This window comes from Mercurialis annua, linkage group LG4, assembly GCF_937616625.2.
Source record: "Mercurialis annua linkage group LG4, ddMerAnnu1.2, whole genome shotgun sequence".
In the NCBI taxonomy this organism is placed as follows: domain Eukaryota; kingdom Viridiplantae; phylum Streptophyta; class Magnoliopsida; order Malpighiales; family Euphorbiaceae; genus Mercurialis; species Mercurialis annua.
Window position 1 is genome coordinate 38,284,631 of NC_065573.1, and position 13,137 is coordinate 38,297,767.

Below are 13,137 nucleotides of genomic sequence, written 5' to 3' on the forward strand. Positions count from 1 at the left end.
ACATGCTAATAGAAAATTGAAACTAGAAACTGTGTGCGATTCGAACGATTTGACGGTAGTTCTCTTTCAAGTATTAATTTCCTTTGCCCTAGAAAGTAAAGCAAACCACTTTTCAGATGTACTCTAGCAATAATGGCTATTGTCAATTAAGGGGTTAAATATTTTTTAGATCACCGAACTATAGTGTTTTTATAAAACGGTTACCAAATTATTAAATGTTACAAAATAGTTACCGAACTATGGTATTTTTACAAAATGGTTACCGAATTATAAAAAGTTACAAAATGACTATCAAGCTATAGTTTTATTACAAAACGGTTACCGAACTGTTGTTGTTTTACAAAAAAAGTTATCTTATTCCTTGTTCACATCATCAAGATGGTAACCAGTTTGTAAAAATATAATACTCCAGTAACCGTTTTGTAACTTTTCATAGTTCGGTAACCGGTTTGTAAAAAAACTATACTTCGGTAACTATTTTATAATTTTTTATAATTCGGTAACCATTTTGTAAAAATACTATACAGTCGACTCTCTGATAATTAATACACATGGTGGATCAAAAATTTATTAATTTATTGAATTTGTATAAAAAAATTATAGAAGATATTTTAAAGCATCTACATTAATAGACCTATTATTAATATTATATTATAAAAAAACTAACAAAATACACTTTGCAATTACTCAATTTAAAAGAAATAATTTTATATTCAATTTAAGAAATATCAATTGATATTAAACTAAAAAATAATTATTAAGAAGTTGTATTCATAAAGTAAAATAATTTTTAATATTTTTTATACTAGAGATACTTTACTTACTTTAATTTGTTTATCTAATAGCTTCTTTTAAAAAATTTCAAAAGAATAAGAAAGTCATAATTTGATGGTATTTTAACTTCCACTTTATGAATTAAGGTTAGTATTGCCTCAAATAAATAATCAATTGTTATATATTTCTTTTAAAAAATCTCTCTAATAATTAATATTCATGTAGAATATATTTTAAATTTTATTAATTATTAAATAATAGAATTATTAATTATCCGACGTGGAATGAAGTTGGTTCTCTCAATTTTCTATTAATTATTAGAATTATTAATTTATAGAATATTAACTATTAGAGGGTCGATTGTAGTTCGGTGACCTAAAGAATAATTAACCCTTCAATTAAGTTAACTATAATATTAATAAGTTAAATTGCTAGAATGGTAAAGCAGTTCACATTTTAGTAGCATCATGAGTCAACGAGATCATAGTGATCAACCAATTAACCATCATCCTGAGCCAACCATATTATAGCTGCATGCCCAACAGGCCACTTATTGATGAGATTATATTTACATGATTAAAAACATAAGTTCAGTCTAAATTATCGTTTGTGGGACTAAAAATGCTATTGCATACATTCAATTCAAAGCTCAAATAATAACGTTTTTGCTAATCTCAAATCACTGTATGTATAAACTGGGTGCTAATTATCTTTTGTTCTCCTAGCTACTGAGTTTAACTCTGGAGGCAAAACCAAGACTGATGGAAATTTCTTAGAAAACTCTCTATTAATTTTGACTCATCTGAAGAAATATTCAAAGAATTTCTTGCTAAACAAGGCATAAATTATTTGGCTTCCAATCCAATATTAAAATATGAAGAAACCTTAATTTTGCATAAGTTACATCGCAGCTTTGTTACAACATGACAGACGGCAATAATAATCAGGTCCAATTGCACAACTTTTATGCATGGACTACTATACATGAGAAAAATAAAAAGTTAATGTTAATGCTGGCCATAATCACATAGTCAACTATAAATAATGTATGTTCATCCATAAATCTGCAGCAGATATAAGACATCAGCAATATAATTTCTAGTTTCTCCAATATGGAAAACACAAGGTTTAAAGTTTATTTATCCATGTTGGTTCTGTTCTTTTTTATTCTTTTTACCTCCTCACTTGCCATTACTGATTCATCATCCGATGAAACAGTGAAAGAGGTAGAAACTTATATTGTCCTCTTAAAGAAACCAGAAAGCTCAGTGTTCACTGATTCAAAAGATTTAGATTCATGGTATGAGTCATTTTTGCCAGTCAACACCTTTAGCTCAGATCAACCACGCTTAGTCCACTCCTATCGCCATGTGACAACAGGGTTTGCTGCAAAACTTACAGCAGAAGATGTCAAGGCAATGGAAAATAAGGACGGGTTCATGTTTGCCCGTCCGAGAAGGATGGTGCCTCTGCATACAACCCATACACCTAGCTTCTTGGGTCTGGATTATGGTTTAGGCTTATGGAACCACTCGAATTATGGGAGTGGGGTTATTGTTGGACTAATTGACAGTGGAATTACGGCTGATCACCCTTCGTTCAGCGGTGAAGGAATGCCTGCTCCGCCAGCAAAATGGAAAGGGAAATGTGACAATTCAACACTTTGTAACAACAAGCTTATCGGTGCAAGAAATTTTGCTACCGACAGTAACAGCACTTCAGATGACTATATGCATGGGACTCACACAGCCAGCACAGCTGCAGGAAGCCCTGTCGTAAATGCTAATTTCTTCGGGCAAGCCAATGGAACTGCAATTGGAATGGCACCATTAGCCCACTTAGCAATGTATAAAGTTTCTGGCAGAGGAAATGAAGCAGGGGAGAGTGAGATATTGGCTGCAATGGATGCTGCGATTGAAGATGGCGTCGACGTTCTTTCGCTCTCCCTCGGAATTGGCTCGCATCCTTTTTACGATGATGTGATTGCATTAGGTGCATATGCAGCAATGCAGAAAGGGATCTTCGTCAGTTGCTCAGCAGGAAACTCTGGACCTGATAATAGCTCTTTGTCAAATGAGGCACCATGGATTTTAACCGTAGGAGCCAGCACTGTCGATAGAGCTATTAGAGCGACGGTGGTTCTCGGAAATAGTGAAGAGCTAAATGGCGAATCACTTTTCCAGCCGAAAGATTTTCCTTCCACATTGCTTCCACTAGTTTACGGCGGATTGTGCTTGCCAGGATCATTGAAAAACGTCGACGTCAAAGGCAAGATAGTGTTATGCGACGGAGCAGAATTCGGATCAATTTCCAGAGGCCAGGAAGTGAAAGACAATGGTGGCGCCGCCATGATTGTAACGAATGAAGATGGCTTTATTACAGCACCAAGTCTGCATGTTCTTCCCGCGTCAAATGTCGATGTTGTTTCAGGATCATTCATAAAAACCTATCTCAACACATCATCATCACCAACAGCTACAATTTTGTTTAAAGGAACTGTTGTTGGATTACCAGATGCTCCTCAAGTTGCTGATTTTTCATCACGAGGTCCCAGCATTGCAAGTCCCGGAATCCTAAAGCCTGACATAATCGGCCCCGGTGTCAGAATTTTAGCTGCTTGGCCAATTTCAGTTGATAATACCACCAATAAGTTTGATATGATCTCAGGAACCTCAATGTCTTGTCCCCATCTTAGTGGCATTGCTGCTTTGCTAAAAAATTCTCATCCTGACTGGTCACCTGCTGCCATAAAATCCGCCATCATGACCACCGCACGTTTATATAATCTCGGAAGCAAGCCTATTTCCGACCAAGAATTCGTTCAGGCTACTGTCTTTGATCTGGGTTCTGGTCACGTAAACCCACAAAGAGCAAACAATCCAGGGCTTATTTACGATATCCAACCTGAAGATTACATTCCTTACTTATGTGGACTCGATTATTCTGATGCACAGGTGGGACTTATCGTGCAAGGAACCGTAAAATGCTCGAACGAATCGGCCATTCCTGAAGCTCAGCTCAATTACCCCTCATTTTCAATCAAATTAGGTTCTGCTTCAAAATCTTATACAAGAACAATAACAAATGTTGGCAAGCCTGCGTCAGCATACACTCCTATGATATACCCACCACCGGGCGTAGATGTGAAGGTGACGCCTGATATGATTTATTTCACTGAGGTGAATCAGAAAGGCACTTACACAGTAACGTTTAGCAAAAATGCAAACGCTAGTGGAATATTTTCTCAGGGTTATTTGACTTGGGTGGGTGCGGGCTATACTGTTACAAGCCCAATTGCTGTCATCTTTGAATAAGCTGGCATTCATTAGATTGCTTACATTAATTATGCTCAATTTCTGGTTTTATGGAGTTGAAAATCATGCTCTTTCTTTTCTTCCTTCAAATAAAATCTGACAAAGAAATTTTCTTTACATTTTGTTCTTTCTTTCTTATACATCTTTACAGCAGCTCCATATGGGAAAAAACTGAGTTATTTTAAAGTTTCTTGTCTAGAATGTTGACTTTCCGACACGTTTTTGAAACAAGAAATGTTATTTGAATGAAGTGTTGGTGGTAATTCAACCTACCTCACTTTTCTTACATTTACATTTGCTCCTTAGCTAACAAGATATTACCACCAACAATAATGCTCCCCTGCTGCAATGCATATTTAGGCAGCACATGCAAAACAGATTAAGAAATTGCTTTACTTATAAATAATTCTGAAACAGAGGAAATGGGACTAATATTAGTATTACTTTTAACTTGAAAGTATGTTACAAGCCCAATTGTTGTCATCTTTGAATTAGCAGGCATTCATTAGATTTGTTTACATTAATAATCCTCAAGATTCTGGCTTTATTGAGCAGGCTATTATGTAGTTTCTATAATTACATGACATGTTGAGGCTAATGACCAGTGGATCCTTATAAAACTGAAAAAAAAAATCAATTTACCAAGCAAGCAAGTAAAACCATAATGAAGAACAAGCTTTTAGTTTGTATCAAATACTTCAAAAAATTTGCATCAGTCAGATTGCAAAACCATAAAAAAATACTCGAAATTAATCTTGATGATGTAAGACAAGATAACAAAATTGCCAAGTACCCTAACTACTATAAAAGCAAATGGAGCGATCAACCTGATGATTATATTCCTTATTTATGCGGTCTTGGATATTCCGACAAACACGTACGAGTCACTATACAACGTAGAGTGAAGTGCTCGAATGTTGTAAGCATACCTGAAGCTCAGCTGAATTACCCTTCATTTTCCATCAAATTGGGGTCTAGTCCACAGATATACACAAGAACTGTTACGAATATTGGCGGGCCACATTCAACTTACAACCTCGAGATTGTCGAGCCTGAAGGTGTCGATCTTGAGATCATCTCTCATACAATAAGTTTTCTCAGAGTAAAACAGAATGCTACATACTCCATAACATTTAGGAGAAAAGGGAATGCTAATGGACATTTTGCTCAAGGATACCTGAAATGGGTGGCTGATGGGTATAGTGTTGGAAGTCCAATTGCTGTTTTATTTGAATAAGCAGTACATAAGTAATTATATAATTGTAATGCTGAAAAGAGTGATTTACTTTTTATTAACTAAATAATACTAATATTAAACAAACCCAAGATCAAAGAAAGCTAAAACAAAAAACTTCCTATTCTTCTTGAATGTTTCTGCATAACTTTTAACCTCAATTTACATATCTCAATTTTTAATAATTAATAATGTGAATCCACAAGCTGTTTTTTTTTCTTTCAAAGATGACTTTGACAAGTAAAGTGATCAAATATTTCCAATTATGGTGACATATGATATGGACCATCTTTACATTCAAATAAAGACAATAAACAACCAATAAGATTATGACAGAGTGCCAATAATGGTGGAAGGCAACACATCTTAGCTCCAACTTGTATGGCAAATGTTGCCAGTATTCCATTTCAGCACTTTGATCAGCAGAAGCTGTATTATGACATCAAAATTGTATTGTGTTTTTTTTATATATAATTAGAGAGGAGGAGCGTTTGTATTGTTATTCCTCAATGTTAGACTTTTCAATAAAATGAAAAGTTATTGAACTGGAGAAAAAAAAAACCAAGCTATGTTGAACTTGAAAAATAAATTGGAACTGATTTATTTAAAATATGTAAAATGACAACGTATAAATAATAAAATTTCAAAATGTATAATAAAATTTTATTTTTATTATATGTAACTATATTTCTTACAAATAAGTTAACATATATTTTTAACAATTAATAAAATAAAAAATCTAAAATATAGATAAATTTCAGTTTTTGGCAAATCTGAAGACCGGCCTATTTTTCATTTAAAAAAAAAACTCAAATGAGGCAACCAAACATCTGTTTGATGAACACAAGCAAACTCGTTAGCAATTAACTTTACTTGGCATAAAGATGATGTACTGAGTTAAGAGTAGGGATTGGAATGTTTAATTAACCAATTCATGTTTTTTTTAGGGAAAAAAAAACATGAATTGGTTAATTAAACATTGTGCACATTCATGTTTTATTAATAAGACTATGTGCACATAGTCTGGAGGAGCAGGAAAATTTAGTTCTTACAACAATTACTTTACGTAGTACGGTGCCGATAAATTAATAATCCTGAAACAGAGGAGATGAGATTAATGTTCATATAAATTAGTATACATTTTCTTGGGATTGACCTTTAAAAGAAAGGCAGAAGGTACAAAAAAACCATCGACTTTTTTTTAAAAGTATATATCAACTCTTTTATTTTTTTTGGGCACAATTAAGCCTTTGTGTTTTTAAAATTGAACAATTAAACCCTTATTGTTTTAAAATCGAACAAAAATAAACCCTTTTAGTTTACTTTTGGGACACTTACCCCCTCAAATTTTTGATAAATATTTTAAACATTAAAATTATTTTTGAACATTTTTCCTATATGATTATGAGAGATATGTCAGCTATTAACGAATGTTTCTAATGATGTTGGCAGAAAGGAGTTATTTGTTCTATTTGAAAATAAAAAGGGGTTACTTATACCTCAAAAAAGTAAAAGGGCTGATATATACTTTTGCAAAAACTATGAGGGTTTTTTTTGTACTTTTTACCTAAAAAAAGCATAATAAGATGCTACATAAAATCAGAATTAACTTCAGCATAATTAATAATATGAACAATCTAATTAAATTAATAATTTAAACAATTTAATCAATGGATGGCTGCCAATGAAGGCTTGGCCTAATGGCCAAGTCCTTCCAAGTGCCCGAGGCTGGAAGTCCGAACCCCGACTCTCACCAGGCTATTGATTGTCTGTTAATTAATTCCCATTGACCCCCTGCTCACTTATGATATAATTAGATTCTATATATCGTTAAAAATAAATAATGAATGACTGCTTATTCAAAAATGACAGCTATTGGGCTTGTAACACTATAGCCTCCACACACCAAAATTAGATAACCCTAAAAAAATGTTCCACTAGCGTTCCCATTTCTGCTAAATGTTACTGTGTACATGGCTTTCTGATTCATACCACTGAAATAAATCATATCGGACGTCACATTGGCTTCATATAGACTTGTTTATGGGTCGGGCTTAGACTGAACCTACCGGGCTTTTTTATTTCTTAGTTAAACCTAAGCTCGGCTCAAGTCCAAAATCGGCTTCAATTTTACTATCCAAATTCGGTCTTTACATTTTATTTTTGTGGGCTCAGATCGAATTTTTTTGGGCCTATATAAGATTGATGAAAAAAGAAGTCTAAACCTTGCCCATAAAATAGTGGGCTTTTTCAGATTCGGGCTCGGGCCGGGTTTCGAACAAAAAATTAGTGGCCAAGCCCGACCCCAGGGGAGCGAGCCTGGGCGGTCCAGACGGGTATCCAAGCCCATGAACATGTCTACTTTCATATCTACGCCCTGTGGTGGATATATCGTAGGAGTGTATGCTTACAAACATTTGTCAGTGATCTTGAATAAGATTTTGAATTTGAATCCAATTTGATTGAAAATGAAGGATAAATGAGTTCAGCTTCATGTATGGCTAATTCTTTCGAGTATTTTACAGTTCCTTGCACGATAAGTCCTACTTGTGCGTCAAAATAATCTAATCCGCATAAGTACGAAATGTAATCTTTAGATTGGATATCGTAAATGAAGCTTGGATTGTTTACTCTTTTTTGGTTTATATGGCCGGAACCTATGTCTAAGACAATAGCACAAACAAATTCTTGATCTGAAATAGACTTGCCTTCGAGGCTATACACTTGTACAGTGGTCATGAAGGCATATTTTATGGCGGTGGATGACTAGTCAGGATGAGAATTTTTGAGCAAATCACATTCCCACTAAGATGTGGATATGCCATTGAAGTTTCCGACATCATATCAAACTTTTTGGTGGTACTATCAACTGAAACTGGTCAAGCAGCTAAAATTCTAACACATGGCCGATTATGTCAGGTTTCAGGACTCCAAAACTTGCAATGATAGGACCTCTTGATGAAAACTTTGCAACCTGAAGAGCATATGGCAATCCAACAACAGTTCCTTTAAACAAGATTATAGCTTTTAGAGATGATGTTGAGTTTATGTATAATTTAATTGCTGGTCATGAAACATAATCTACATTTGACGCGGGAAGAACATGAAGATGTGGCGTCGTAATAAATTCAAAGTCATTCGTTACAATCATGGCGGCGATGCCGTTATCTTTCACTTTTTGGGAGTGGCGGGGCCATGCGATTTAATCAGGGGTGGAAAATATGTTGTTCGATTCTTTTTCCCATATTATACATGGGATTTCACTTCAATTTAATTGAGCTGATGAATGTGCACACCTCTTTTTTTTAATAAAATAATAAAAATAGAATAAAAATTAAAAATATATAATATGATGGTTTGTTTAATTTATTCTAATGTAATTATTAAAATTGAATCAAATAAAATTAATAAAAAGTAAAAAAGTAAACTAAATTAATTAGTTAAATAGAAAAAATTTGGTTTAATTTTTAGATTGAATTTTGATTTTAACCATAAATTTAAGAAATTAACTCATTCTTTAAGTTTATTTTTAAAATTTACAAAATAAAAATAAAAAAATTATATTCATTAACAATGATATAAAGGAAAAGAACCATTTTTATTACTTATAATAAAAATAGGATGACGCTATTGTTAGAGCAACATTTGATGGAGCCAGAATAATATTTTTTATTCTAACAAAATCACCCTATTTTAATGATAATATATATGAAATCATATTCAAATTAAAAAAAGATAATTTTGTCAAACTAAAAATAATACTCTAATCTTATTAAACGTTGCTCTGGAAATAGTGTTGTCCTGAAAATAAAGCCATTAGATTTTTATATGTTTATAGACTAAAGCCTATCAGACTTAAAGCAAAACTTAAAAACTAAAGCCCATATAAATTTTGTCCATGTCCTATGATTTTGCCCTAAATCGACTACATTAACAAGTAAAAGAAAAAGAATGGCAGAAGAATCGGCATAATCGTAGGTCTTGGGACCTTTTCGGTGAGAGGGGGGCGGCTGCACGGGCTCACCCCCTGCCTCCTAGAGTTTTGACATCTAACATAAACGGCCCTGATGTCAGAATTTTAGCTGTTTGACCAGTTTTAATTGATAATACCACCAATAAGTTTGATATGATCTCGAGAATTTCAATGTTATGACCACATCTTAGTGGCAATGTGGTTTGCTCAAAAATTGTCATCATGACTAGTCATCCGCGACCATAAAATATGCCTTCATGACCACTGTACAAGTGTATAGCCTCGGAGGCAAGCCTATTTCAGATCAAGAATTTGTTCGTACTACTGTTTTAGACATAGGTTCTGACCATGTAAACCCACAAAGAGTAAATAATCCAAGGTTCATTTACGATATCCAACCTAAAGATCACATTCCGTACTTATGCAGATTGGATTATTTTGACGCACAAGTGGGACATATCGTGCAAAGAACTGTAAAATACTCAAAGGAATCAGCCATACATGAAGCCGAACTCAATTATCCTTCATTTGGGTTCAGCTTCAAAATCTTATTCAATAACAGTAACAAATGTTGGCAAGCTAACGCCAGCATACACTTTTATGATATACCCACACCGGTATATCATGCCCGCTCTTTAGGGTCGGGCATGGACACTAATTTTTAGTTCCAAGCCCGGCTCGAGCCCGACTCTAAAAAATGCCCGCTATTTTATTTTGTAGGCGAGGTCAGATTTTTTTTTTATCATTTTTACAAGTAGCCCTAAAAAATTCAGCTTGGCCCACAAAAATAGAGTATAAAGGCTGGATTTGGGTAGTAAAAATGAAGCCCGGTTTGGACTCGAGTCGGACTTGGGCTTATTTAAGAAATAAAAAAGCCCGATGGGTTCGGTCTAAACCCGATGGTGATTATTGCGATTTTATTAACATTCAGGTCTAAATAAAGCACTCTTGAATTTTTTTTCAATTTTAGATATAAAAATCTGCATGAAAAAACGATCTTATGATGAAAAAAACAATTTTCTGCACAAAAAATAATTTTCTGCAAAAAAACAGCATCTGATTATCATATGATTATCATATGATTATCATAACACTGCAGAAAAAATGATTTTTTATAAAAAAAAAACAGCCTCTAATTATCATATGAGTACTACTGTATTATCCTGTTGTTATCATAATACTATACAAATTATGTATTTTTGCAAATAACTACCTGATTTGTATAATTAAGTAAAATAATGAGGTAATTAATAATGGATAAAATATTAATTAAATTGATAAATCCATGTCTTTATTGCCTCCAGAAAATATGTAATATACTTACAATCAAATTCAATTCGAAAAATTGATCTTAAACTTCAAAGAAAATTTCCAATTAAATCCTCAAAAATAGAAATACACTTTAATAAAAGAAAAAATATTTCTTTATAGGTTGAATTTAAACTTATAAATTAATAAAAAAATATTTTATTAAATACTCCAGTTGATAATTTTGGAAGCAAATTGTTTTCAATTGGTAAGTTTTATCTTGCTATCTTCATCATACCATCACTCATTCCGTATCAAAAGTAACAGTAATTAATTACACTTGGACAGCATATGCTAGTGGAACTATTTCTCTAAGTACCTGACTTTGATATTTGAATCAATTCCATTATCAGCATTTGTGTAGGAGAATGATTTCTAAGAAAATTTATGTCATATTGTTCATATGTGGATCCAACTTCACCATTCAAATCAAGAAAATGGAAGAACATATAAAATCCTTTTCTTTATGATAACCAATGAAATTATCAATATGAAAAGTGCTCATAATATTAGTTTTTTTTTTCATTCCATCAACCTCTCTACTAAATCAATTTATTTATATTATTGATGAGAATTTAAATGATATTTGTAATTTTTTTACCAATTCAAATATAAAAAAAAAATCTATTTTCTCCGCAAAATTGAAATCACCAAATATTTTTTAAAAAAAAAATCTACTCCAAATATTATGGATATGATAAATATTGTTAAAATAAAAGTTAAATATTATAGAATTCAATTTCACTATATATATCATAGAGAAATTTTTAGTTAGGTTCAGTCCACCACGTCATTCATGGACTAAACCTATCACATTATGACATGTCATTAAAATAGTGGCACTGTTAACACGAATTTCTTGTCCTGAAATTAAGAAACAAGAAAGTATGCACAAATGTCAATTTTATTGAATTTAATCAAAAAAGCGAGTACAATCTCTATGGGGTAATTTCTACACGTGTAGAAATTAAATCCTTTGATGCTTTCCTTCAATATTTTCGGATCAAAGGCTTTTGAAGCTTGTTCTTGAATCCGTTGTAGAATCTCCTTCGATTTAGTGAAGGAAATTGTTGAATCGTTGACGAGTGATGAACACGCCGTATGAAGATTCGAATATGAAGACTTGATTTGATATGTAGTCACTTGGTTGAATCCTCGACGGGTGATGAACACAACGTATGAAGATTCGAATATGGAGGCTTGATTTGATGTAGTCGCTTGAAGAAATTATGCAGAGCTTCTATGTTGCTTTGTTTGCAGAATTCCGGCTAGAGAATTATGTGTCTCCTTTTTGTAGAAATTATGCAGAGCTTCTTTATCGCTTTGTTTGCAGAGTTTCCACGACTTGAGAGTGATATCTTGTGTTTTTTGTGTTGTGAAGACTCTCCTATTTATAGGAGTGTAGAGAATATGTATTTATGCACATATCTCTATACTTGGAAAGAATAATTAATTTATTCTAATTAGTTAAATGAGAATATTCACTTAACTAATAGAAAGATTAGTATATTCTTTAATATTAGGTAAGTATGATTTATTGACTTACCCAAAATGATTCATTTAATATTATTTAGACTTTATTTAATAATTAATTTTAAATTATTAAATATATTTAAAAGTCCAATAATATTAAGCCCAATTTATTTCATGGGCCAAAATTTATGGGTCAACAGGCACTATCGTAATTTTGATTATGACTTTTTACCATTTAAAAATATAAAAAGGTCATAATCAAAATTACGATAGTGCCACTATCTAAAAACCTATGGTGTTTGTGGCCCAATTTTTGACGAATAATTCAATGAGAGATTTAAGAATTTACCTAAAATAAAGAAATAATAGGATTTTATACCTCAACATAGAAAAGTCAGCACAAATACATCAGAGTTTTAACTTTATTTGAATATTACTCCCTGTGTCATAAATATTTGTGATTATGCTCTCTATCTAATAATCTCTCTCACACTCTCTTTCTCTCTTTGTGCGCCAGCTTTTACACATACATGCTATATTTCTTCTGTTCTTATTAATTACCAATTTCTTTACTCATCTTTAAGTAACACCTGTTGGTGTTTTTTTTCTTTTTTAAATTACTTGTTGACCTTTTTTTTTCAATTTTTTCATTTTTTCCCCTTCATTCTTTAAACTAATTATAAATTTTTTTTAATTACATGATGTTTTTTTTCCTATATCTTTTTAATTTTTTAAAATAATATTATTATAATATTTTCACAGAATTAATATAGCTTATTTTTTAATTTTTAATTTACTTAAGAGAATGTTAATAATAAAAAATAAATTTCTAAAATATTTGAATACATTTAATTTTTTATTTAATAATTATATATGTAATTTGTTTTTCATGCATGTATCATATTATCATACTATTATCATAAAATCTTATCATATTATCATTTTCACATTATCACCTCGTTATCATAATTTTTTTGTAATTTATTTTCATGCAAGTATCATATTATCATACTATTATCATTTTATTATCATAAAACCTTATCATATTATTATCTTCATAT

General features: G+C 32.0%; 1 protein-coding gene across 1 annotated transcript; it reads left to right on the forward strand.

The window, feature by feature from the left end:
* Nucleotides 1-1,886: 1,886 nt before the first annotated feature.
* Nucleotides 1,887-4,088, forward strand: LOC126676515 (subtilisin-like protease). Its single transcript, XM_050370733.1, has one exon. It carries the CDS (start codon nucleotides 1,887-1,889, stop codon nucleotides 4,086-4,088), a length of 2,202 nt encoding a protein of 733 aa, XP_050226690.1.
* Nucleotides 4,089-13,137: the final 9,049 nt, after the last annotated feature.